This window comes from Epinephelus moara, chromosome 8 (genome assembly GCF_006386435.1).
Source record: "Epinephelus moara isolate mb chromosome 8, YSFRI_EMoa_1.0, whole genome shotgun sequence".
Classification (NCBI taxonomy): Eukaryota; Metazoa; Chordata; class Actinopteri; order Perciformes; family Serranidae; genus Epinephelus; species Epinephelus moara.
The window spans coordinates 22,326,823-22,353,608 of record NC_065513.1 but is presented as its reverse complement, the minus strand read 5'-3'; the positions used below and the strand labels follow the sequence as shown (position 1 = coordinate 22,353,608).

At 40.8% G+C, this 26,786-nt stretch overlaps 2 protein-coding genes across 2 annotated transcripts in view; both read left to right on the top strand.

The window, feature by feature from the left end:
• Positions 1 to 16,788, top strand: part of hip1rb (huntingtin interacting protein 1 related b) — a 31,089-nt gene extending 14,301 nt beyond the window's left edge. Inside the window, exons 3-32 of the mRNA XM_050051741.1 lie at positions 614 to 756; positions 1,159 to 1,215; positions 1,427 to 1,507; positions 1,645 to 1,721; positions 1,942 to 2,003; positions 2,952 to 3,092; positions 3,722 to 3,779; positions 4,185 to 4,260; positions 4,487 to 4,654; positions 5,150 to 5,205; positions 5,314 to 5,386; positions 5,852 to 6,035; positions 6,127 to 6,215; positions 6,315 to 6,431; positions 6,529 to 6,630; positions 6,820 to 7,014; positions 8,678 to 8,825; positions 8,976 to 9,062; positions 9,172 to 9,279; positions 9,507 to 9,643; positions 10,705 to 10,815; positions 10,934 to 10,992; positions 12,266 to 12,296; positions 12,417 to 12,479; positions 12,633 to 12,733; positions 13,938 to 14,043; positions 14,166 to 14,289; positions 14,377 to 14,438; positions 15,265 to 15,495; positions 15,601 to 16,788. Of these exons, the coding sequence (XP_049907698.1) occupies positions 614 to 756; positions 1,159 to 1,215; positions 1,427 to 1,507; positions 1,645 to 1,721; positions 1,942 to 2,003; positions 2,952 to 3,092; positions 3,722 to 3,779; positions 4,185 to 4,260; positions 4,487 to 4,654; positions 5,150 to 5,205; positions 5,314 to 5,386; positions 5,852 to 6,035; positions 6,127 to 6,215; positions 6,315 to 6,431; positions 6,529 to 6,630; positions 6,820 to 7,014; positions 8,678 to 8,825; positions 8,976 to 9,062; positions 9,172 to 9,279; positions 9,507 to 9,643; positions 10,705 to 10,815; positions 10,934 to 10,992; positions 12,266 to 12,296; positions 12,417 to 12,479; positions 12,633 to 12,733; positions 13,938 to 14,043; positions 14,166 to 14,289; positions 14,377 to 14,438; positions 15,265 to 15,495; positions 15,601 to 15,609 (3,056 nt within the window). The 3' untranslated portion in view covers positions 15,610 to 16,788. The remainder of the gene's footprint in view (positions 1 to 613; positions 757 to 1,158; positions 1,216 to 1,426; positions 1,508 to 1,644; positions 1,722 to 1,941; positions 2,004 to 2,951; positions 3,093 to 3,721; positions 3,780 to 4,184; positions 4,261 to 4,486; positions 4,655 to 5,149; positions 5,206 to 5,313; positions 5,387 to 5,851; positions 6,036 to 6,126; positions 6,216 to 6,314; positions 6,432 to 6,528; positions 6,631 to 6,819; positions 7,015 to 8,677; positions 8,826 to 8,975; positions 9,063 to 9,171; positions 9,280 to 9,506; positions 9,644 to 10,704; positions 10,816 to 10,933; positions 10,993 to 12,265; positions 12,297 to 12,416; positions 12,480 to 12,632; positions 12,734 to 13,937; positions 14,044 to 14,165; positions 14,290 to 14,376; positions 14,439 to 15,264; positions 15,496 to 15,600) is intronic.
• Positions 16,789 to 18,516: 1,728 nt separating this feature from the next.
• LOC126394838 (RILP-like protein 1) lies at positions 18,517 to 26,081 on the top strand. Its single transcript, XM_050051953.1, has 8 exons — positions 18,517 to 19,181; positions 19,782 to 19,932; positions 21,874 to 21,992; positions 22,098 to 22,373; positions 22,484 to 22,663; positions 23,578 to 23,741; positions 23,821 to 23,919; positions 24,198 to 26,081. Exons 1-8 carry the CDS (start codon positions 18,891 to 18,893, stop codon positions 24,286 to 24,288), a joined length of 1,371 nt encoding a protein of 456 aa, XP_049907910.1. The 5' UTR covers positions 18,517 to 18,890; the 3' UTR covers positions 24,289 to 26,081.
• Positions 26,082 to 26,786: the final 705 nt, after the last annotated feature.

The following is a 26,786-nucleotide window of genomic DNA, read 5'->3' as shown; positions in this document are numbered from 1 at the left end:
GGGCCTTTGCTGAAACTGCCGTCTGATGCCAACAGAAACTGAATCATTCTGCTGCACTGACTTTCAGTGTGGGTAGTTTCTGTTGGATGCTGTCGCCGACGCTGGAAGAGCTCGTTTGTGCACTAATTTGCTTTTAAGTTTTATTCCTCACTTAGACAGAGGTATGTTGGAGATGTTCTTCAGGAAGAACCAGCAGGGCAGATGATCATTGAGCGAATATTTTTGTCACTGAAAGGTATGTTTTGGCCATCAAAGTAATAGCTACATTTCATCAGAAGCTAGAGCACAATGCATCCTGGTACATGTAGGCATGGCTCTGCAGGCAGGAGAACTCATATACCTATATATACCATCAACACTGACTGGACATCCACTTAAAAGATGGCGAGATTTCCTTTTAATTATAATGTATCCAGGCGGGATAAGGTAATGGGATATAGATCGAAGATTATCTGTCAAATTTTCAAAATAGAGGGAACCAAGGTATAAAAAACATGATCATGTCTGTTTTCATTTTTCATTTCATTGTGCCTTTGTGTGGGAAAAGTAAGCTGTTGTATGCAGAATAGCCATCAGCCCTGTGGTGGTAGCTTCTTTAACAACATGACAACAGGAATCATCCTGGGGACTCACAGGGAGAAGGGAGCCTACACCTTCTGGTCCTACGCTCTGGGCTTCCCTCTGGCTGGCAGCTCCATCCTCAGCTGGAAGTTCTGCCATGTACTGCACAAAGTCCTGCGGGATGGACACCGCAATGTACGACACCAAGTACCCTTCTCTTACTGACTCTGACTATGACTATCTATGACACCAGGGAGATATTAATGGAGCAGAAGTGCTGAGTGATCAAAGACCAGACTGATGCAGCATCATGACTTTATTAAAAAGCTGGAAATATAATGAAACAAATATTGTTAGTGTGATGAAATCGAGACAAAACTCTGACTGCAGAACTTACATGATGTGATTATTGACTTTATATCGTCTTTCACTTGTATACATTTTTTAATATTGGCTTTCGTCCTTGTTCTGTCGTTTGTAACAAAATCTAAAATAGATAACGTTAAATCTGCACATTAAGGCTTTGTCCTGAGGGCAAAAGCCTCATATTTGTTTAAATTTAATGACTTGAGTTCATTCAAGATGTAACCTTCACAGGTTCTACAAGACTGCATGAGGCACCACAGTTCTCTCGTTGAAATTGGGAAAATGTGGGTGAGTCTTCAAGGTTTTTTTAGTACACAAAAGAATGCAGTAGAGATTCAAATTAGTGGTGAGAGTAATCTCTTGTGAACCCTGAAACAATGACCCCCCTGTAAGAGAAAAAGAAAGCTTCAACTTGATGAGGTAATTTAAAAAAAAAAAAAAAACTTTTCTCACTATTATCTGTGCTTAATTGTTGCTTGTCTGCTCCTGCGGTTTCCAGAGCAACCTCCATGACAGATATGGACAGCTGGTGGCTCTGTATAGCAAGCTGCTCTGTACAAAAATGGAGTTTCATGTGAAAGTAAGTGCATCCTCTGTCGAATGTCACACCTACAACATGTTACCAACATGCACATGATAGATGATTGAAAGAAATGTTAGAAAATTCACTCTGTGAATGGGAACAGGCACTAAACGTCCAAAAATGTTACTCTGCAGCATTCAGAAATCCCGCCGAACCTGGAGGCCACTGATGAAGTCCTGGAGCGCACTGCAGGAACCGACATTAATAATGTGTGAGTTCACCGCTACTGCAGAAAGTGCTTTAAGTATCTGTTCAGCCTTAAATCCTCAATCATCATCATCAGTCATAAGCACAGCTGCTGCCACCTAAACAAGTTAAAAAAAAAAAAGACAAGCCCTGCGGCTCGTTTGATTCCACAGGGTCACATCATCATTGTCTCTGAGCGGGGCCTCTTTTCTGTCTAACGAAAGATATCAACTTCTCTCCTGCAGGTTCCAGCTCACAGTGGAGGTGTTTGATTACTTGGACGCGGAGCTGAGGCTGGCCGAGACAGGTGAAAATAAAATCCGCCTCCCACCTTTCCCCCATCCTACTCCTCCTAAGGAAGAGAAACTTGAGCTAGAGCCGAGGGCTGCGGCCTGCTGACATTATCTATTTAAGTACAAAAGGCAAAGAAAGGGTTATTGTGAGCAACTCTTGTCCTGCCTGTTTTCACAGTGTGGTTTGTCTTTTTTTTTTTTTTTTTTTTTTTTTTGAAAGTGATTTCAGTCACCATGCCGTCCTCTTTTACCCAAATTAGTTTTAAGTGATGAGGAAATGCCTTCAATTAGAGGACATTAAGTTGATTTCCTCCAGAGTAACTACAGTGGTATGCTCCTCCCATGCCTGCGGGGTGGAGGCCCAGGATCACGTCTCATACACCATAAACAAATTCTGCTACTGTGCTGTGAAAGAGGTGTACTTGTAATTTGTTATCCAAATAGAATCAAAAAGTTTCTATTTAAGATTGTGCATAGATACCATCCCGTTAAAAAGCTAATATCTGTCACTTCTTCCAAAATGTGAACATTTTTATAACTGTGAAACTATTGAATGTGTGTTTGTAGATTGTTTTCATGCCACTGCTTTTTAGTTTAATTTACAGAAGAACCTTTAAAAAAGACGAAAAAGATATCAAAGATTGATGTATTCCCGTTTTTTTAACAATCCCAATTTCTCAGCAGACACAAATTACATACTTAACATGACGATAACTTCACAAAATATATATGTAAAATTATTTGACTTTAAAGACCACCCTACTTTTTCTGTAAAGAGCCTTCATCAGGATGATTTACAGAATCGTTACAACCTGTGTTTGCACCACGAGAGGCCTCTATCAGTTATCCAAAGAGGATTAGATATACCAATACAGGCTGCTGCAGCACATACATTAGAAAGTGACATCCAAAAGGAATACTGAACATGAGCTGTGTACTTCTGTCTTTGATCTCTCTCCCAGTAATCCGACAGCTCAACACATCCATCGCCATCTCCACGCTCACATCAGGCCAGTGTCGGCTGGCTCCACTCATCCAAGTTATCCAGGACTGTAGTCACCTCTACCACTTCACCGTCAAGCTGCTATTCAAGCTGCATGCCTGTAAGAACAATTATTACTCAAAAAAATGCCATTTAGCTCTCAGCCTATAGATTTAGAGAAAAATGTGTTAAAGTGACGGTTCACCCCTTTTCCTTTTACTTGTAGTGCTATTTATCAATCTGGATTGTTTTAGTGTGAGTTGCCAAGTGGAGGAAGACGCCATTAATGTTAACACCCCACACTCTCACAAGCACAAGCCTCTCATCCGCAAGAGGATACACACTTCCTTTTGTGCGGTTATACAGTTGTTAGGTGTAGTTCAGTAGAAGGAAAATAGTTCCTACATGAAACTGCTCACAATGAGGTCTGCGGATTATCTGGAGTAACCACGTCATGATTTCTGCAAAGAGTTATTGCTGTTGAGTTTTTACACATTTTTAAATATATATAAATATATTTTTGGCGCTTTGAGCACCACAAGCCAAGTGTCATCTAGTTCCATTATATCAGAGAGAAGGCAGACATCTCTACGGCTGATATCTCCAACACTCAGCAACTCACACCGAAATTTGGGGTGAACTGTCCCTTTAAATGTTCTATATCAATAAAATAAAGCAGGTCAATTATGGCCCTGAGGTTATTGATGTGTCTCAAAGCATAAAAACTTTGCACCATGTTGTGGATTTCAGGTCTCCCCGCTGACACCTTACAAGGCCACCGTGATCGTTTCCATGACCAGTTCCACAGGTAGGTCGTCCCCGGCCTCAGGCTGAGAGTGAATGAGAGTGACGGTGTACAGGGTAGAGAATCATTCAGAGGAGTGTGCAACATAATACTGCCTCGCCCAGGAGTGCCCATGCAAATATGCCCATCACTGCCTCCCTTCCCCCACCCCTTTTGTGATGCGTCAGTCGGTGTCACGGTCAAAGAAGCGTGTATATCTTTGCTGCTGAGCTCAGAGAGGAATCTCTAGGGTGGGGGAGATGGTGCCATGAGATTCACACGTTTAACATTTATCACAAATGGTGTAGTTTAGTTGTTTCACGTAATGCTTCATATGTATTTTAGTACAGTGACGCAGTTTGCCATACCTTACCATATCTTAGTAATAGGTGCTAGTAAGATACTAACTTATTGTCCTTTGTCCCACAGCCTTAAGGGCTTCTTCAATAAAGCCAGAGACATGCTGTACTTCAAGAGACTGATCCAGATCCCCAAACTGCCTGATGTAAGGGCTCAGAGGGATGGGGGGAGGTGGGATGACTTCAGTGCTGAGTCACAGCCTTCATCTTGAATGTCAAATATTTTATGTTGAACCTAATACTACCACTGTCAGCTACAAAGTGGGGAACTTGGCTTATGATTTATGTACACAGCTGTTCAACCATAGATAAAAGGATAACAAGCTGTTGCAGATTTAACCTACACCCACGTTTTGTCCGTCTCTTTGTCAGTCTCCACCTAACTTCCTGCACGCAGCCTCACTGGCCAAGCACGTGAAGCCAGTGGTGGTCATGGCTGATGAGGACGAACCGGAGCAACAAGACGACGATGATGATGAACCTGAGCCGCTCATCGAGGTCAGCGACGTCTCGACATCCAGCATGCAGTCACAGCCACAGGTACGGCACGTTGGAACACTGTGTAAAATCAAAATAAAGACAGCATGCAATGATTTGGTAAAGTAAAGTAAGGTAAAGTAAAACTTTAATGTCCCTGAGGGGCAATCAGACTAACCCACAGATTCCAGTATCACACACTGTCAGAGGTAAATCATGGACAATAAGTGGTCACTGCTGGTTGAGAAAAGCAATAGCAGACAGGACACAAGACGATCTGTAATGCTTAGTGTTACATTTAGGGAGGCAAAACCTCCGCTCTGATGGAAGCATCCAAAACTCAATATTGAGGGGATGCTGAGAGTGCATCATTTTGGGCCTATATTCCATTGAAAAAAAATTGACGCGTTGAGTACTTATTTCCCCAAGTGTATGTCAAAGAATTTGCAAATCATTGCAATCTGTTTTTTGGAATCGGGGCTGTATACAGTACTCACAATAGTGCCATGACCTTGTGTGCACTTTTTTTTCACGTCATTATTTTAATTATTTTTGCAGCAGCTGGACATATTTGATCAGACGTTTGGACCTCCGAATGGAGGCTTTGATGACAGGTGAGCCGGGATGTTTTTCACAGTGACCTGTGAATGTCAGTCTGACTTTCTGGTCTCAGTATGCAGTCTGCGCCAGCTCACTGTGACTGTGTGTTTTCTGTCTGGCAGGGATCTCCAGATCGAGAGCCTGAAGCGGGATCTGGAGTTGCTGAGAGCAGAGCTGGAGAGGGTGAAAGCAGAGGTAAGGACTGTTGAGGCTGAATCACCCAAAGGTTTTTTGTGTGTGTGCATAAAGGATGTATGACAGCAGAGGGCATTATTATCTACGTGCAAAGGAATCTGGGTCATGTGTTGGGTGGATGCAAATGCTGCTCCTGGCATGTGGAATGTGGCAAGTAGCCTCTGAACGAGACGAGGGTGTCCATTTGAGATTGTTGACGTCATGGATATGATTCCAGCTGGCAAATAGCCCAGTTTTTTTGCGTGTCATCCCTCCTCTCTGTGCTATGTGTCTTCTGCTTTTCTATTTGTACAAAAGCAAACTTAAATTACAAAGACCAAGTGATAAGATTGGGCTGGTGTTAGTAAAAATAAATCCATCCTGTGGGATGAAAATTTCATGATTGTCATGTTGAATATTGAACAAACTGGATTTGCACTGACACCAGTAGATTAAATGCACATCTCTCTTTCCCCCCACCTCAAGGCTCAGCGCTACATCACACAGCTGAAGTCCCAAATCAACAGTTTGGAGGCAGAACTAGAGGAACAGCGTGCACAGAAACAACGTGCACTCGTGGAAAATGAACAACTGCGCATGGAGCTGGAGGCTACACGTCGCCGAAACGCAGAGCATGAGAGCTCACAGGCCGTCTTTATTGAAGCAGAAAGTAAGATATAGTCATCACTGTCTCTCGTATACATGGACAAAGTGTGGTCAAGTGCCTGCGATAACGCTTTCATCTTTTTCTCACTGTGCAGAAAGAGCACAGGCCACTGAGCAGCGGTACAATAAGCTGAAGGAGAAGCACACAGAGCTGGTGGCCAGCCATGCTGAACTACTGCGGAAGGTACAGACGGACTGCAGGCCAGTCCAGAGATGTTTGTTTTAATTAGATGTCAGCACCTGGCAGTGTGTGGTCACACTAAATGTGTTAATGTGCTGACAGAGTGCAGACACTGTGAAGATGCTATCAGCAACCCAGCAGACACAGGAGGAGGTGGAGAGGACCAAACAGCAGCTGTCGTTTGAGGTTGATCGAATTAAACAGGAAGCTGACATGAAGGTTGGTGGTTTGATGTTTTCCTTTAAAACAACATGGACGTCTCAGTGTGGCAGTGCAGTGTGGATGTGCTGCTAATTCTGTTTAATTGTCACTGTAGCTGGAGGAGCAGAAGTTTGAGATGGAGAAGCTGAAGAGAGAGCTGGATGAGAAGATGGCAGAAATTCTGCGCATCAAGGGGACTCTGCAAAGCAGCGAAAAGGTGAGTGTGCACCTGTGATGTCATAATACAGCAATGACCTTGAGGATGTTTAGCTAATTCACCATCATATAGTAATTAGAATTGTTCTGGGGCTCGAGGCATGTCATACATTTCCGGATGGACTTTCCCTCCGACACTCACAGCCATCTGCCTCTTCTGGCTCCCCTCACCACTCTCTCTCTTTGTCAGTCGTCGGAGGAAATGAACAGCTCAGTGAAGTCTCTGCAGGCAGAGAAGGAGCGTCTGATGCGATCTGTGAGCGAGAAGGAGGCGGAGCTGTCATCTCTGCGGCAGTCTGCGCAGTTGCAGCAGTCGTCGCTTGAGCAGGAGCGAGAGAGGAGCAGCAGGGAGCTTGGAGAGCTGCAGGGCAAACTGCAGGAGAAGGTCAGTGAGGACAGTTGAGCCGAGCTCAGCACTGTGAACAGCAGATGAGTCTCCACTTAATACTATTACTGTATTCAGTCTGTCGCCTTAAAGGTACACTATGCAGAATTGTTAGTTACTGCTTCTAAATGCTTGCCAGTAAAAGGCCCAGATTCACTCTTATTTGGAGTTTCGCCTCACGTCTCCTGGATGCCTGCTGCTTACGGTCTTGCACCTGGTTTCAACTTCATCATAAAGCCCAAACCTTACTTGAGTGCTGTGGGGGTACATGCCCATAAATGTCCCAAACACAGAGAATAAGAAGAAAATACAGGCAGAGGGCAGAGTTCCTGCAAAAAAACACACATCCACACACCTCTAGTGGGTCATAAGTGATGATTGAGCGGGATTACTTCTGTCCGAGTCTATACATCATTTCTTAGGAAACTGAAAGTGAATTGCAATTTTATAATAGTGGCCGTAAGATAATACTCACAAGAGGTGAGATTAGGATGTAGAGTTTCTTCTATTTTAGTCAAATTATTGGCATGCAGTTCAGACTTGTATTGTACAGTATACAACTAATCAAACTCTGACACAGTCAGCTTTTAATGCAAACTTAGTAAACACGCTGTGACAAATCGTGGCGTCCAAGCTGGTTGACGACACATGTTCTGCCATCTGTGTCTGCCATAATGGATTGATGAAAAGGAAAATGTTTGAGGCAATGTTTATTTTGTAAAAACATGGCCACAAGAGTAGACTATAGCATAGCGACAGTATGAAGGAAAGACGAGGTCTGAATGCTGCAGGAAACGTGTGCTGTAGTGAAGTAGGTAGTGAGTGTTTTCACTGATTCATCAGGCTACGCTCTGCGGAGCGCATAAACACGAAAATGAACTGAATAGCTGTAGAGGCACTCTATGAAAACAGCTCACATAAGTGGCCTCCGAACAAGGCCATCCTCCATGTAAATGTAGTCAATGTTAAGCAGGAGCTTCTAAGATCTATTTTTACTTAAAAAAGAAAGTCTCTTTGAGGAAATGTGTTTCAGGAGCTGGTACACACATAAGAATAATCAATGGCTAAGTGTCCATGCACAAAATTGTCCAGTTTTTGCCTTTATTCGGATAAAGACAGTATTCTGACTAAACTGTTTTTAAATTCAGAATATTGTGATATTTGGGGTAAAAGTGGAACATTAGTGTGCATCTAAGCATACACACTCACGAAAACAGCCATAACAACACAATCACAAGAACAGTTTGTTGAGGGCGATGATGGCAGAGGGCACATAGTTCCTACTGTAGCGTGCTTTTTTTTTTTGTTTTTTTTTTTACAGAAAAGACCTGCCACACTTGAAAACATAAAGCAGAATGTGTGCACATGGATGCATTTACACGGAGAAATGTGCAAATCTGTTGTCTGGACTTCCTGCTCTCAACTGTACTCACTGCACCTAAATAAATGCAACGAGGACACAGGCTTCATTTGATCACTTTACTCTAGCAATAGATCTTGTTGTGGATGAAACTGTATTATCGGGCACAGCGGGCTGTCCTGAAATGTTCTGATACAAAAACAATCAATAGTCTAGTTTATGTTTGTCAGTATATTTCTCCTGTCACTGACTAGTATTAAACCAAACATGTGTGCATGTGTATTTGTGTGTGCATGCATATAGGCAAGTCAGGAGGACCAGCTGAAGCAGAAGCTTCTGGAGGAGCAGTTTGCTCTGCTGCAGGGCACCGTCACAGAGGCTGAGAACATCATCCAAGATGCTGTCGCTAAGCTGGATGATCCCCTTCATATACGCTGCACCAGCTCTCCAGGTCAGACCCCTACTCTGTTATTTCAACAGACATAAACCGAACAGATTAACGTATGTTGTATGTTTGACTATTCACAATATGTTGTTTATTCTGGAGACTTTACCAAAGCTTATTTTATTTAGCAATCCTCTGTTTGTCCTCCAAACACAGATTACCTTGTGAGTCGGGCGGAGGCCACACTGGGCTCCGTAGACAAAGTGAAAAAGGGCCATGCGGATTATCTGAGCAACATGGGGGGTGAGTTTGCTCTGCTTGTGTTTCAACATGATCCTGCTGACCTCTTGACAGTTTGTGGCTGCTTTGTTAACGTGGCATACTGCTCTCTCACTGATGCTCTTGTAACCAGATGCTGGAGGGCTTCTGAGGGCTCTGACCCAGTTCTCCCACTTGGCTGCGGATACAATTATCAACGGCAGCGCCACTGCACACATGGCACCTACTGACCACGCAGACCGTAAGGAAGATCTGGATTACCTCATTGGCATTACACCAGTAACACTTGTAGTCATTTTAATCATCATTACCCAGGCCATTCATCCGCATGTAGAGCCACATCGCAGTTATATATAATGATAGATTAGGTGCTTCAAGCTGCATTTGAGAAGCGAGTTTTAATTACCGATGTAAAAAGAATGCAGCATTGTGGCTGATAGTTGATCAGTGCCCCTTAACACCCCACAGGACTGACGGAGAACTGCAGAGGCTGTGCCACTGAGAGTCTGCAGTTTCTAAAGGACCTGAAGGCTAAGACCACACTTCAGAGGGCAGACCCAGCCGCCATTCGCGTAATCGTTCAGAAGATCCTATACTTGGGCCAGGTGAGACACACTAACACAAAATATCTGTATTCATTTTCTATTAAGTGTGTTTTGATAATTCCAGTTATTGACAGGGCAGGATGAGGAGCCCCAGGTTCACTATATGAGATGAAAAGCTGCAACAATTAATCGATTAATTGATTAGTGTTAACTATTTACTTTGAATTAATCCCTAACTAATTTGATAATTGTTAAATCGGTTTGTGTAATATTTTAAGCCAAAAAAAGTCCAAAATTCTGTGACTCCAGCTTCTTAAATATGAATATTTTGTGGTTTCTTTATTCCTTTATGACAGTAAACTGAATATCTTTGGGTTGTGGACAAAACATTTGAAAATGTTGTCTCGGGCTTTGGGAAACACTGATCGACATTTTTAACCATTTTCAGACATTTTATAGACCAAACAACTAATCCAGTATTCAAGAAAATAATTAATCGACAATAAAAAAAATGGTTAGTTGCAGCCCTAGTGAGATATGAATAACAGTTCTGTTTAGAAGTATGATGATGAATAATACCTTGTGTCGTCTGTAACCAGTGTACAGTAACCTATTGTAGGTTTGTTGCAAACAAAGAGGCCGATCATACCGTTTATGTAGCCTTTTTTAAAGCATTCCTACCACAGCTTGTTTCCGGGACAGTGAGGTAAATGTCAGTCAGCAATCCACCACCCACAGCTGATTAGTTTGTCGCACAGTAATTTACATTTAGAGATGAACTCTCAATTTAACCACTTCTTCTTTTTTTTTTGCTTCCAATGAGGCCAAAAATAAACTGCTGAGATGGAGATTTTGCATCTGGCTTTGAGTCAGTGTCAGTGGGTGTTTACTGATGTGTAACAATTTTAGCGTCCCTCTGCAAAAAAGAAGAAATCCATGGGAAGCACAGGAAGCAGTGTGATTTAATGATGATATTTTATGATTTTGTTTGGGTTGTCAGATCTCATTTCTCCATCAAGACCTGTTAACATTTGGGCTTCCTTTGAATCAGTAATGTTTTACATCCATTCAAATATTGTCTACTTGTATTAAATAGCAATGTTTCCTCTTGTGATACCCAGGAGCTGCGGCCAAAAGGCATGGATGTTCGTCAGGATGAGCTTGGAGATCTGGTCGATAAGGAAATGGCGTCAACATCAGCGGCTATTGAGGAGGCAGTCCGCAGGATTGATGTAAGTTATATCAATCTTACTTCAGGATGTGCTAATATTATCTTTAATGAAGTTATTGATAATATTGTGCAGTGTATCACATGTAACTGATAAATGTTACATATGTTTCTGTATTTAGGAAATGATGAATCAGGCACGAAAGGACACGTCAGGAATTAAACTGGAGGTCAACGAAAGGTTCGTTCATTTTTGGGACTTGAAACACCAAAATTGATAGAATTTTATTGATATCAATGCCAATATCAATTCTGCATCTCACCCTAATTTTTATTGATTCCCTTATTGATTCCTGATCAGTATTATATGTGGGGGAAAAAGTAGGCCTACGCAGCCTTTCAGTGTTGTTTAAATATCTTAGTCTGAACACAGTAGATTAAATTAGAGAATATTTGTACAGTATTCATTTTATTATTTGGCTTTTATTAGTCAAAGAAAAAATCTGTCTGCCTGTGTGGCCTTATTGTTAATATACCGGACATTTACCCTCGGTAACAGACGTGCTCCTCAGTTGGTACGCTGTTGTCCTTGAATACATGGCATTTCTGGAATTTAAGACCATGTTACGTGGAAGGATTTTTCAGTTCTGGCCGGTGTTTCCAGTTTAACTTGACGTTATCATTTTACAGACAATGCAAGCAGCACTGTTATTGTCTTGCTCTGTGTAATGAAGCCACACTTTGGACCATTTCTTCCTCCCGGCCATGACGCTTTCTTGCAAGTTCCCAGCAGCGTACAAGCATGAGTTTGATGTCATTGTTTTGTATCACACAGCTGTCAGAAAAAAACATGCCTGCATCAATAAAAGAAACTGATAAGCTTGTATGACACGATTCTGCTGGATCAGACAATTTGAAACCGGTTTTCAAATCCCATCGCTACACAAGATGCAGCATCCGAGTTTAAAGGTCCAGTCAACGTGTAGGATTTAGGGAGTGGTCTGTCAGCAGAAATGGAATATAAGGAATATAATATAGGTAAAGTTTCAGATGTTTACACACTATGTTTTCATTAGTGTGTAAACATCTGAAACTTTACCTTAGCCGTTAATACCTACATAAAGAGCAGGTCGTCTTCCACAGCATTTGCCATGTTGTTCAACAGAAGCCCAGAACAGACAAACAAAACACTGGCTCTAGACAGTTTTCGCAGCAACCACCGTTGGCACACGGGAAAGTTTTACTTGGTTGCATTTTGCAACCTCACAGCTAGATGCCACCAAATCCTACACACTAGATGTGAAATTTAAATAAAACTGTGGGGTACAGTCGTAGTCCTTCAGATTCTGAAACCTCTCCTCAGACTAATAATTGTATGCAGAGCACAATATCAAAATGGTTCTGTTTGTGTTCCCTGTCGTCCTGACCGATAACCTACTTTGTAACAGAATAAAAACATATAAATCACTTTGTACATTTTGTTCTAAATCTGTCATATGTCACTCTCATTACAGAATCCTTAACAGCTGCACAGACCTGATGAAGGTACTGTAGTTTGATGTGTTTTAACATATATCTTCTGTATTGCCATAGTGTACCCTGAATATATCCTAATTATCATCCCAATTTCTTGGTTCTCTTCTGTCATCATCCGCTCTTCTGTAGGCCATCCGCATGCTGATCATAGCATCTACAGACTTGCAGAAGGAGATTGTGGAGGGTGGGAGGGTGAGTCAACACTGTTCTAATTTTGAATCCAAAACTGGCAGCTCTGTTTTGTTTGAGTTAGACAGCTTTTCTTTTAGAGTTCAAACCAGGAGCTGCTCTGCTCCATTCAGAAATATAAGTAACAGGGCCAACAGTACTGTTGTGCTTGTTCAGGGTGCAGCCAGCATTAAGGAGTTCTACGCCAGAAACTCTCGCTGGACTGAGGGACTCATCTCTGCTGCCAAGGCTGTGGGATGGGGAGCCACCGAGATGGTGTAAGTTATACAGGACATTACATCTTATATTCTTGTATCATTCAGTGCACTAAGTGTAGCATTTTTAATACCAGTGTCAAATTAATTGTGATTCTTTTTTTTGATTCTTAGCGTGCTTTCACACCTAACTAAACTCATTTCAGGTCCATTTGCCTAGTTGGTACGGTTTATTTTGGCCAGTGTGAAAGCTGTCAATCGAAACATGCAGACCAAACAACCAAACTAAGACTGCTTAAAAAAGTGGATCCTGGTCCACTTCCAATCAAACTCTAGTGCAGTTCGTTTGTGGTGTGAAAGCCAACGAACCAACCACAGGATGTTATGATCGCAGATGTGTGATTTTTAATGTGTAATGTGATGTCACTCCCTCTCTCTCTCCCCCCTTCACGCTTGTCTGTCCTATACAGTAAAGGCTAAAAAGCCCTAAAAAATATCTTTAAAAAAAAGAAAGAAAGCAATCTAATAATTGATTTGTATATTGCCATGTATATCACCTGTTTATGCTAATAATTCGGTAACCATGGTAACAGGAAAGCACGTCAGCAATGGTATTTTCCATGATTAATAGATCAAAGGCTATGTGAAAACTGCTGTGTTTGTATCTGACTCTGTGTATTTTGTCAGTTTATTATTACAAAGTGTGTGAAGATGATCCCTCAGTAATAAGCCCCTTCATCCTGTCTCTACCTGTTAGTCATTATTTGTATCATTTGCAGTCTAAAAATACTAATAATCCTTATAATCAGTTATTTCTTTGTGAGATTTTTGATAAATATACACATCAGAAGCATTTAAGTTCAGCAGTCAGTCCCCAGAATTTTAATTCCCCATGTGGGTCCTGATGATGCAGGATGATGATCGCTAAAACTGTCCACTTAAGAGTTACTTGCCAGTGTAAACAGGAACCAAACAGAACTAAAATGCAATAATAAATTAGTTTTTTCCCTTTGGTGCGGACCAAATGAACTGAGCTATGGATGTAAAAGCACCGGTAAACAAATGGTCAGCACAGGATATGGCTCCTTGGCTGACATTAAAAGCAAGGGTCAATATGTGACATTATGGACATATAGAATGAACTGTCTTTAAGCTTTGTTATTATAACACAAAAGATTATTGCAGCTGCCAGAGCTAGTTTTTCTGGGGACATAATTAAAGGTTGCAGCTCGGGCACAAATAAATGTCTCTACCTGCTTCCTCACAGGGAGTCTGCTGATAAGGTGGTGCTGCACACAGGCAAATATGAAGAGTTGATTGTCTGCTCCCATGAGATCGCTGCCAGCACAGCACAGCTGGTCGCTGCCTCAAAGGTAATGGTCAAATGTCCAAGAGAAACACAATGATAAAAACCTTTTGAGATGCTTTATTATGATAAAAATACACTAAACTGTGTCATCTGGTCTCACTCTCTCGCGCTCTCCTCTGCACTCAGGTCAAAGCAGACCGCAGCAGTAAGAGGCTGTCGGTGCTCCAGCAGGCTTCTCGCCATGTGAATGAAATGGCAGCTAATGTGGTGGCCTCAACAAGGACAGGCCAGGAGCACCTGGAGGAGAAAGGTGAGTACAGTGTGGTCTGTGTACTAGATCATTGTAGACTCTGATGAGCATCTGTCTGATAACTGTTGAAACGCTTTTCGTGTGCAGAAACCATGGACTTCTCCGGGATGTCCCTCATCAAGTTAAGGAAAGAAGAAATGGAGTCACAGGTAAGTCGTGAAACTGTGAGGGATAGGGAAGAGTGACTGCATACGGCTGCCAGTGTAAATGTGCCTTACTTTTTATACTTTATATGTTAACTACTGTAAACACTCACTCCTCATATTTCTTAATAATTACATTTGATTAAATGTACGTACATCTTAAGGCGTCATCTGAAACACAGGATGTAGCATATTTCTGTGATCTGTTTTTTAAGATTGTCTTCAGAAATGTTTGCAGTGTGTTGCTAGGTTTTAGTTTCATTATCAGTTGTGTCTACAAAGCTCTGTCATCTTATCTAAAATTGAAGGCTATTAATATAGTAAACCATTAATACGTTTAAAGAAAATGCACTTAACGTTTAAATATAAGCACAAGCTATAATATCTCTCTCACTGGACATTATCCTGCTTATTAAACAGCTACTTACTAACAAAATCAATACTTTGACATGAAATATTGATTTAAAAATTAGTGTCAATGATCAGAACTGTGTCCATAGCAACGGTCTGGTATTTGTAGCAGAGATCTGCTTATCAGACATAAAGGCTGATATATAGTTAAGCGTAGGTTCTAAGTAGAGCCAACAAAAACAATTGTCTGATACTAGACACGTTTTTTCCACACATATACCACATGCCAACGGTATTAGCAAAAGCCTTGGGAACCACTGGCGTACACAGAGCCTACGCTGTAGATACGGCGTTGATTCAAAGCATAAGTATAAATCCTGCTTAACAACTGTAGAATGACATAATTGAACTATTGGAACTGAGTCTTCAACAAAGCCGTGTAATAACTCAAATTACCACCTGTTTATTTTCCACCCCTCAGGTGAAGGTGCTGGAATTAGAGTCTCAGTTGGAGAATGAGCGTCTGCGTTTGGGAGAGCTGAGGAAGAAGCACTACGACCTGGCTGGAGTTCCTGTAGAAGAGGCTCCTGAGGGGAATGGCGAAACCTCCTCGCCGGCCCATCCTGCCACCATGTCACCAAAACCCGGTAAACCTGCTCTCTCGAAGAAACCTGTGTTGGCCCAGAAACCCAACTTACCGCCCAAATCCATGGTAAGGGCTGTGAAGAAGAGAGTGTGTGTTGTATGTGAGGAAAATAAGATACGGCTTGTTGGTGAATCTTATCTTTATCTGTCTCTTTTCTTGTGTGTGTTGCAGTTTAAGTAATGCCTGAGGAGAAGAGGAAAATGCTCCACTAATGGATGGTTGGATTGACCGCAGAAATACCCCTTTGTTGTGAACATACGGTTCCTTTAAGTTGCATGCTGACAATCCTCTGCCTCATCCTGCGTCTCACTTTTTTCCTTTCTTCTTTTCTTTTTGTTTTGTTTTTTGCCAAAATGGACCAGAAGCCTGATTTTTGACCCTTGATGCCTGTAAGGGATATGCTGTCTTTACCCTCCTTTTTTTTTTAAGATACATGCGCATGCCATCCATGCAATACCCTTCTTATTTTAGTATTTGGCATCAAGAACAAAAGAAGGTTAATATTTTACTTTTAGACTGTGTGAAAGTGTTTTTTCTGCATCACAAACATTTTAGATGATTAAGTACTACTGCTGCTTTTAGAATACAAACCTTTATAATAACCACAAATCGACAGCATATCTGTTATGTCAATAGTTTTTTTGATCATGCTTTGGAAAACCTTTTTGCACACTATTTTGGACGTTCATTACAGAGCACATCACATTTTTCTTAATGTACGCTGTATGCTATTTATGTTGTGGTGGGTGATAAAGGAAACTGGGGAATCACATTGTGTGCATCCACATTGCTGCAAAAGATTTACATACCTCTGGTTTTGCCTTCATTATGGACACTGTTCCTCTTATGTGCAAAACAGCTTTCTTTCTCAACAGTACACGATTGTCTCAGAGGCCTTGGAATGTACTGGACTAATTCATTGAATCATACCTGTAAAGACACAGAGTCTGTATAGGAGTGTGCCACTCGCACAAAGTATAATTTATATCTACACTCATCTCTTGAATGTCCCTTTATTAGAGGAGCACCTGGATCTTATGTTAAAGCACATAGGTAGAGTTAATGCTTGCACACAGATATCAGATGTAGGTGTCCTTAATTATCAATCACTTCTTTTAGGCTGAATCAAGATTTAGGGTTAGTTAGTGTACAATATGAAGGTGTTCAAGTTCTCTTTGCCTCTGGGAGCTTTTCATACAGGGTCTTAAAATGCATCTTTTTATGTTCTGTCCTTTCCTCTGTACGAAATGTCTTTATACACTCAGATCTATTAATATATTTTAGTAAAGATAATAGTGGTTTCTCCTTGTAAGAAGTGTAAATGTCAAACAAATGAACAATAAATGTTTGATTTAATGTTCCATTGTGTTACTTCGTCTTGTTCCAACCCTTTTTTTTATTTTTATTTATTAAATGTTTTCATTCATAATGTGGAGATGTGGATGTGAGTCACAAATCTGATGACTTTAAACTCGACTTGACAAAATGGAAACTTATAACTCAACTTGGACTTTAAAAACAATGACTTGTGACTTCATTTGGATTTTAGCCTTCTACTTGATACTAGGGATGCATGATATGCCAATATGTGCCAACTCATTTGACCAATACCGATATCAATATATCCACACTCTTCCTGACCTATTTTTAGTGATCACTAAGTCTCTTCTGTGGTGGTATAACATCATATCATGCATGCATACTCTTATCATGATGGCCCACCAGCAGATGGAGACATGAAATATGTTACTTTTCAATATATAGTATGTGATATTCATTCATTGTGCAAAATAAGAAAAAGCATGTTGGCCGATTCATTTTAAAGTCAATATCGGTCAATACCGATGACATGCCAATACTGTCGTGCATTCCTGCTTGATACTTTTCCCCAAGCTCAAAGATTAATAAGTAAGTTATTTAAAAAGTGTGCCACAAATCAATTTATACTCCTTAATTTCCTTCAATTAACTGCAGTTAACACTATTCAATCCCAGCAAGGCGACACTTAATTTTTTTGATAATCCACTTTGTTTGAAGCAATCCAGAAGCATCTATCTGGTCAAGTAGCTGGAGAAAACCATGAAGAACTAATGTTATGTTACGGAGCGCAGTTGGAAAAAATAATACCAGATATAATTTTGTTCACATACAAACACTACGCTGTGGTATACAAACAAACAAACAAATTGCAGTATGCTAATTGTGCAGGTCAAAAATGACAGATGAACACACAACAACTGACAATAAACTTGTTTCAACAAATCAAGACAAATTTTAAAAAGTCAGGAATTTGGTAAATTTAATATATCATTGCTCTGTTGTAAAAATGGCATTATATCTAGTGGTGTATTATGACTTGTTTGGTATTGGAAACTCAAAGTTTGGGACTCAGGACTTCTGAGTCTTGACTTGGGACTTGACTCTAGACTTGCCTGTCTCAACATGGTACTGTAATGCATACACTTGAAACTTACTTGTGACTTGCAAAACAATGACTTGGTCCTATCTCTGCTATCATGACATACAATACTGTAAACTCATAATACTATACTGTGATAACCTACTGTTATCAAAGTTGAAACAAAACTAATTTGTCAAGCTGGTATAATTAACCATAGTTGTCTATATTTGCAGCCTGCAACTAAAACTGATTAAATTAACTATAGGCTACATATAATAGTGGTATTGGTAAGGCTGGTAACTAAAAAAATAAGTTAGAAAATTCTATTAGAATATTTATATCCCTCCAAAGAAATTCACTTAATCACCTATAAGTTAATACCTACATATTTTAATAAATGCTTTTTGTCTAACATTTAATAAGTTTTATTTACTGCTTATTATGGGCTGTCTGTAACTCAAGTGTCACGTAGTACAGCTGGGATATTTTAAAACTTAATGGTGTTCATAGAAGGTAATGGTCCTGTATTATCATGACATGCGCAGTAGGACTTGGATTCAACGTGGAGGGAGGGTTGATGCCTTCAAGAGCGGCTGTCATTCTGAAAAATTTTTCAAACTCGACGTTGAACCCCTGCTAATATGGCGTTCACGGAACAAGAACATATAATGATAGTCAAAGAAACGTATTAGTAATAATTGGTATGGTTATTATTCGTCAATATACGGCAATATTAAGCACTGCTGTTTCGACTGTCATTATGATGTCTATCGCATCCTACACACAGGTAGTAGTACTTTTCCAGTTGGCTCGTGACATGTACGAGTTTTCGCCTGGATCTTGAACGCCGCATCCAAAGTAAGGTACGCATTACCTCGACGGTTGGTGAAGTTTATACAGTCAACAAACTGAAACAAGTTGCCTCCATGTCCACACCCGTCTCAGCTAGCTTGTGTCAACTAGTTTCTCTACAGAAAATGTGAGCCTACTCAGAGTGACAGAGGACAAACAGATATGTTAAATGTCGGAGGTGTAATTGTAAATAAAGCAGAGGACAGACATGGAAACGTGCGGCGTGTCAGCGCTGGACAAACCCGCGGCGGAGCTGACAGTCATGGATGTGTACGACATAGCTGCGGTGCTCGGACAGGAGTTTGAGCGGATCATCGACAGGTTTGGGTGCGAGGCTCTGGTCGGGGTGGTGCCCAAAGTGGTGCGGGTCCTGGAGCTGCTGGAGGCCCTGGTGAGCAGCGGGACCGCCGGACAGGAGGCCGAGGAGCTGCGGGGGGAGCTGGAGAGGCTGCGGCAGGAGCGGAGCGACAGATACGAGCAGGAGAGGAAGCACCAGAAGGTTAGTGTGTACCTGGGTGTACCTGGGTTTACCTGTGTGTGTGTGTGTGTGTGTGTGTCTCTCTCTCTATTTCAATGTGTACCTGTATGTTTACCTGTCTGGGGGCTGTGTCTGTCTACTGCTGTGTGTGTATTTTTGTTTTAACCTTTTTAAAGAGCAAGTTTAGACATCTCAAAGTTGCCCCATTTGTCCTACCAACAGTGACACAAACTATGTACAAAAATGCAAATCCCAGTTAACAAAAGTTGGGAATTTTTAACCTTTAAACTGCTTAACAATTAATCAACTATTGCTGATTTTCTGGCAAACACTAACTGATTTATCAAACACTCAAATTAACAGTATTTGTATTTACAACATACACTAAAATACCTCAGACTAGTATAGTAGTAGTATCAGTGTAGTAAACTATCCTACATGATACTAATTCACATATTACTATTAATGGTAAGGGAGCAATTCATACATTTGTGTTGCTGACTATCATGCCCTCATGTTCACCCAGTTATATTGACCCTTTTTAAACAGATGCCAAGTACTCTGTGCACACACTTAACTGTGTTGGTGTTTTCCCTCCTTTTTCTATATCTCTGTGTTCAGGAGTTGGAGCTGGTGGATGATGTGTGGCGAGGCGAAGTCCAGGACCTTCACTGTCAAATCACGCAGCTTCAGGCAGAGAACAAGAGGCTGTTAGTGAGCCTTTCTCTCAGAGAGTCGCCCATCATAGAGGAAGACCTACAGAAACAGGAAGGTGGGTTGACCAGGGTTTGACTGATGGGTTTATGAGAGGATGATTTATGGTATAAGAGAACAGATAAAAAAACCACTTTTCCTGAAGGCTTTCAAATTTTATGATGGAATAACCTTTCATTTTCAAATTGCTTAGTGACAGGGACTCATTGACCGATACACCAGAGTGGTATCTGTGCCAATATTGACACTATTTAGTGGCTGGGGTATCGGCTGTGACATGACCAATCCACAATAAATACAGTTTTCTTGTCAATTTCATTTTAAAAATGAAATGTTCCCTCTATCAGTTTCATTATTTCAGTAACAGCAGTAGTAGCATCCTTGGCCTCATGCAGCGTTACATCAAAATGATCTCAGTGAGTTCCATGCTGTGATTTATACAGAGTTACAATTTGTGGAAAGGAGAGCACTCATCTCAAGTGGTACTACTCACGTCGACAGATACCCTGAGTTGAGGTCTTAGAATCAGTATCAAGAGTTAAATTGTTTGATCAATTTATATCTAATTATTGTCCCAGAGGGCATTTTGTTTGCAGCCAGGCATTAAAAACATAAATCACAGGAATGCACCAATGCCAATTAATGAAAACTATCTATTGTGAAAAATATTAAGGCAATATAAAATAGAAATCTATTAATGACATTAAAATGTATTAAGTATTTAGTGTATATAATAAGTGCTAATAACCGCAGCACAGCATGGTTTGTTTCTGTTTGAAGTCTCACCATGCATGTTGTGTACAGTATCTTGTGACGTCTCTTAATGCTAAATTAGTTCGGTCCTGGCTGAGAGCTCCAGCACAGATTGGATTTATGTTCCATATGTGTGCTCACTGCAGATTTGTGATGGCCTATTAACCATCTGCTGTGCGTTACACGTATTTACCCTATGGAGTCACATGGGACTCTGCTTCATGCTGGCATGTTGACATGAGGAAGGAGGCTGTGAAGAGAGGCAGTCAGGAGCTTGTAAAGGAGACTATTTTTGAAGCAGACCAGAATACATTGCTCCTCTGTGAGACTTTCATGGTGGCCGCAGCTATACTTACTCGACAGGGCCACAGTATACCAACATACACACTGCTAATACTTTAAGTGTGTACATTCAAATGAATGGGTGCTTGATATGATCGCTCTGCTCACTGACATATTGTTTGTCGAGAAATACATTCATGGAGATATATATGTTTAATAAATTGATTCCCTGCTTTCTAGTCAACCCTTAGTTTTACTTGATTTTGGAACAGCGTGACAGTCACCTTGCAGATTTGAAATGTGGTAAAGGTGATGTTATCCTCAACACAGCAAAGTTATTTGTTTTGACTTGAAAAGTAATGTTTGCATTGTCATGTGGTGAAGCAATTGCAAAAAGGGTCTTTTGATGCTATATTTAGATTTTAGAGTGGCCTGCCAAAATCATTGCACTTTGAATCTTTCTCATTGAATGGATTTTGCTGACTTTTGAAGCAGTGGTTCCCAACTGGTCCAGCCACAGGGTCCAGATTTTTCCTCAGTCATTAGTTCAAGGTCCACACAGTTTAATACGTCCAGCGTCATACCTGCATTTGGCCATGTCGTCAAGCCAGTTTGCTCTCTCTGCCAAGTAGCTGTCTGTTAGTCACTCACTCTACAGCAGGAAACAGCACTTCAAAATAAAAGCTCTGTGTTAGAAATTCTTTTGATTTCATAATCACAAACTTGACACATTTGTGAGTCACATGCAGTCCATTCAGAATGGACCCGGGGTCCAGTTTTGGGCTGCGACCCACCAGTTGGGAACCACTCATTTAATGAATTTAAAATAGTTGCCTGTTGGCACAATTGGAAACTGGTGGCGAGGTGGATGCTAAGAAATGAATGGTAAAGAAATGAAATGTTAGATTGCATTGATGTAGCATGTGTTAACGTGTGTTCTGTGCTTTCTTTATGATATCCACAGTCATATCAGAGAAGGAGAGGCAGGTGAGGAATAAGCTTAAAGACTTGGTGGATAAGCAGAGGGATGAAATCCGTGCTAAAGACCATGAGCTGACATTAAAGAACGAGGATATCGAGGCGGTAAGGATTTAGACCATATGCAGCACATACACTGGCACCTGACAAACTCTTTACTTCCTTTGTACAGATTTTGTGAAGTCATAAAATACATTTCTTCAACTACAGCTCCAGATGCAGCAGCATCGGCTAATAAGAATCAACCAGGACCTCCGTCACAGGACAGGAGTGATGGAGGCTCAGGGTAAAGCACTGATCCAGCAGAGGGCAGAGCTGGAAGTTGCAGCCCAGGCACGGCAGCAGGAGCTGGGGGCTCTGCAGCTGGAGGTCACGAGGCTGAGAAAGGAGCTCCGGGGCTGGGAGCTGGAGAGAGAGGTCACTGATATAGAAGAAACCGCTCTTACCAGATCTGGGGTGTCACCATCTACATCACCAAAGACGACGGTAAGAAATAGAAGCCACTAGTATAATGATGTTGAAATCAGGTTCATCATGTAAATTAAGTCTGGTAGGTTTCCTAGTGCCTAAGTGGATGTTTTGTGTTGTCAACCCAGTCCTCAGCATCTAACTCCATCAAACCAAATTCAGTGTGGGTGGAGTGTGGAGGGGACCCTGGCTTCCTGGCAACCTGCTTTGAGCGTGACAAGAGTCCTTCCCCTCTGCCAAGGTCATCAAAGAGAGACAATAATGAGGAAAAGGGTGATGACGATGAGAACACGATGGCATTGTTGCTGGTAACACCTGCTTAACTCTTTCTTGTACAGTTGCATCAATTAATTGATTAGTTGTCAAGTATTAAAGTAATCACCAATGAATTTTTTGATAATCAATTAATCAGTTTGATTATTTTTTTTAAGAAAATAAATTCACAATTCTCCTATTCCAGCTTCTTAAATGTCAATATTGTCTGGTTTCTTTACTCCACTATAACCATAAACAGAATATCTTTGGCTCGTGGACAAAACAAGACATTTGAGGAAGTCATGTTGGGCTCTGGGAAACACTCATTGTCATTTTTTTTCTCCATATTCTGACATTTTATAAACCAAACAACGAATTAATTAATTGAGAAAATAATCAACACATTAATCGTCAATGAAAATGAGCTTAAGTTGCAGCCCTACCTGTACACGACCTCACTGTGGGTATAGGAGAGGCAGACTGTAAGGCTGTTTACATTAAACACAGAACATGGTAATGCTGTCCTTCAGGCCTTAGAAACATGTTGGATAAGTTTCCACCCCCATTTTTTAATGTTTCAAAATCTGCTTTGTATACATCAACTTACATTGTTCTTTTCCTGTTTTATTTTAGCATTGCTATTTTATGGTGCGTTTCTGCATATTACCACCACCACCCTGCAGTGTGTAGAAATATGTATCTGTAAACCCTCATGCTTGTGCAGTGCATGTGCATCCTTGTGCACATGAACAAGAAACAAACAGTACAGCGACCGTTGTTCTACAACATCACCAGTGTCCATAAGTCCACCCTTACTATTTTGAGTTGTCAAGCTAATTGATTTACTTTCACCAGCGGAAACAAAGATCATGATTGCGCCTAATCCAGAATTGCTGAGCTACCTGTTTTATTACTAGTGTCAGTGTGCTGTGCAGGGAAAAATGCTGAACGTGTGTTTTAACTGCAGAAGGTGTCAGCTGACACAGAGCCAGAGGAGGAGACAGACAGCCTGGAGCAGGAGTCAGACAAACCGCGCTTCACCCTGCAGGAGCTGCGGGACGTCCTGCAGGAGAAGAATGAACTCAAGGCCCAAGTGTTCATGCTACAGGAGGAGCTGGCATATTACAAAAGGTACATTTTGTTTCCAGAATTACTAATTTTTAACTGCACTGATGGAAAAGTTAACAGTCTCCTCTTCCATATCTCTCAGTGAGGAGTTTGCGGATGATGTCAGCGTCATTGTGCGTCCTCCTTCTCCTCCACCATGCTCCAGTTCCGCTGATCAGGCCGAATCTGGAATTAGACGCTTGTGAGTAACGAGTTTGACTTGACCCTCACACACTTTTCTTCATTCATTCTTGCCTTACAAACGTAGTCAGAGAAACATACTTAACTCTTCAGGAATCTGTAAAACAAATAGCACTGGTTTTCATGTGAAGTGTCAGCATTAGGTGTCACTGCGCTTCACTGAAGGTCACAAAATATACATTAGTGATCTCAACAGGGCTTTGTTTTTCTCTCTAATTCTCGAATTCCTTTCTGACTCCATCTCATCATAACACCATTTCCATTTTTATCTCCGAACAGGATTTTCACTGCCATAATGCCGATGGTGGCAGCCGGTTTGCTCGCAGACGACCCCACGTTGTTGCCAATCAGAAGACTTTCTTTTGTATGACTTTGAATTTAAATTGTACAGTTGCTTTTATTTTTTCCTAAACACCAGTCTGTTCCCCTTAACACCAGTTTGTCAATAGAAACATTTACAAGAATGTGGTTTAATGGCTGCATTGCTTGGTTCTTTTATACAAAATCTGTATGGTGTTCATACGCTTGAAACTGTGATGATGTAATTACTAGGGCTGTCAAGCGATTCAAAAAATGAATGTAATTAATTACAAGCTCTGTGATTAATTATTCTAAATTAATCGCATACATCAATTTTTTCTGTGAAAGTATTTTAAAAATTTAAATTCAAATGAGTTTTGGCATTTGTGTCATAGTGAAGCTGCTGGAATTTGGACACAATTTGTCCCTCTGTCCTCTACCACCGAAACTGGTCTGCAGTCCATTGCGACCCATTTTGCAAGGGAGTTAGTTGGTCGGTCACAGGTAGACTCACTCAGTTTGCATCTGAACGCCTGGTGGAGTGTGGCTTGACGAGGCTGATTGCTAGCGCTAGCATCAGAGGCTGTGCTAGCTCGGACCTCTGGGTCAGCTGCTAAATGCTTTGCATTGAGGTGATATTTCAGGCTTGAAGTATGAAAATTCCTTAGAGGAGAAATTGCACAGACTAGTGCTTCTATCAACAGGTCCATCTGGGCATTTTTTAAATGTAAATGTTCCTTTTTTAAAATTTAAATGTTCCTTTCACGAGGCCAAGCAGCGTCGTCTTGTCTGCCTCCATCATGTGACAGAGCCACTGTGGACTTCACTGGCACACCGTGTCAGAGGGCACCACGGAGCGCAATTAATCAGCTTTAATTTTTTATTTTTTCTGTGATTAATTAATCAAAATTACCACATTATTTTGACAGCCCTAGTAATTACTGGTGTCAGTTTTTTACAATACATTTTGGTTGCATTTTAACTAACTTTATAAGAGCTTTTAATGAACCTAAGTAGTTAATATTTGAGACAACTGGCTAAGAGCGTAGGTTTTGTTTCAACATGAAGGGGGAAACCTATGAAATGGAGGGTGTGGGGGTCCTCCACCACAACATTCTGAGCATTCTGGTGCTTCTGCCCCCTACACGTATATAGCTGGCTATAGCTGGACACCTAAGTGTACTTATGACCTCTCAGGGTTTTGTGACTTCATAAAAAGTCATCCCCTGTCAGGACATTACTGTAGATATTAACATGAAAACACTATGCTTCATTAGGTATAATGCTGCTGTAATGTCAAATTACTTAGCGCCCATGTTTCCCACTGCTTGATGTATTAACAGAAACTGTGTCACTGCATTCCCCAGAGTATAAATTGAGTTTCACAAACACTTTCAAGTTCTTCAGCAGTCTGAATAATGACATTATGTGTCGGGAATAGGCCCAGCTGCTATAAGACCCATGAATGGGACATCTTATCTCATTTATGGGTTGTTAAGATGTTTCCAATTATGTAACAAATTATTGTTGAAGTGTTTGAATCTGGTTTCAAGGTGCAGAAAATGAGCCGGATGATCATGTGCCTCAGTTTTCCACTAAGAGACTGTTGTAGATAATGTGCTTAGTCGCCTGAGCTGATGAAAAGACAATGTTACTGTATACTGCAGCACTGCCGCGTGGCACCACACTCTGTGGTTTACACCAGTACAGTCATACTGGTAACACCAGTATGACCAGTACACCTATTCCAACACTAATGAGTACTGTAAAAACATGCCATAACCACCATTATGTGCCGGGTTGCATCTGTAAAATAATGCTTGTTCAGAATAAAGTAATAAAGTTTTATTTTTCATGTTTTGATTGTTGTTGTTGTGTCACTATCTAATACTAAAATGGCTAAGACAAATGTGAAAGATGTAGGTCATGTTTACACCCCTAACATAAATTTTGATGGTTTACAGTATTATTTAGTCATTATCCTTGGTCGTTTAACTCTAATAAAGCGAAGAGATAAGAACCCCAGAGGAGAATTTCAGGTAATGCAGCAGTCCAAGGACAGAAATAAGAACTGATAAAAGAATGTAAACAAGAAATTATTAGGGGTATATAAAATAAAATAGAAATAAAGACTATACCAGAGCAATAGCATTAGAAATGTAAACGGTGTACACCAGAATAATATGTATGATTAATTTATGATACTTGGTGATTGTATGTATTAATATGGAAATGTAATAGCTTTGTCACATTAATGGAATTTCTTACTTAGATATGATCCCATGGAAAATATCCTCCTGAGACCCTGGGTCCTCATATGAGGACATCACATTTTGGGTCCTTGTACTTCATTCTGCTTCATTCTACTTAACTTAGACCTGTTGTCCTCATTTGTGGACACTTGTTTTGTGCCATCTAGTGATAGTAAGAGCACAATACACTACACCATGTAAAAACAAGATGGCAGCCATCTCTGCCAAGTCAGTCTGCAGCTGATCCCGACATAAAAGTGGATAAAACTTGATCACATTTTATGATTGAAACTTGCAAATTCATGACAAATAATGT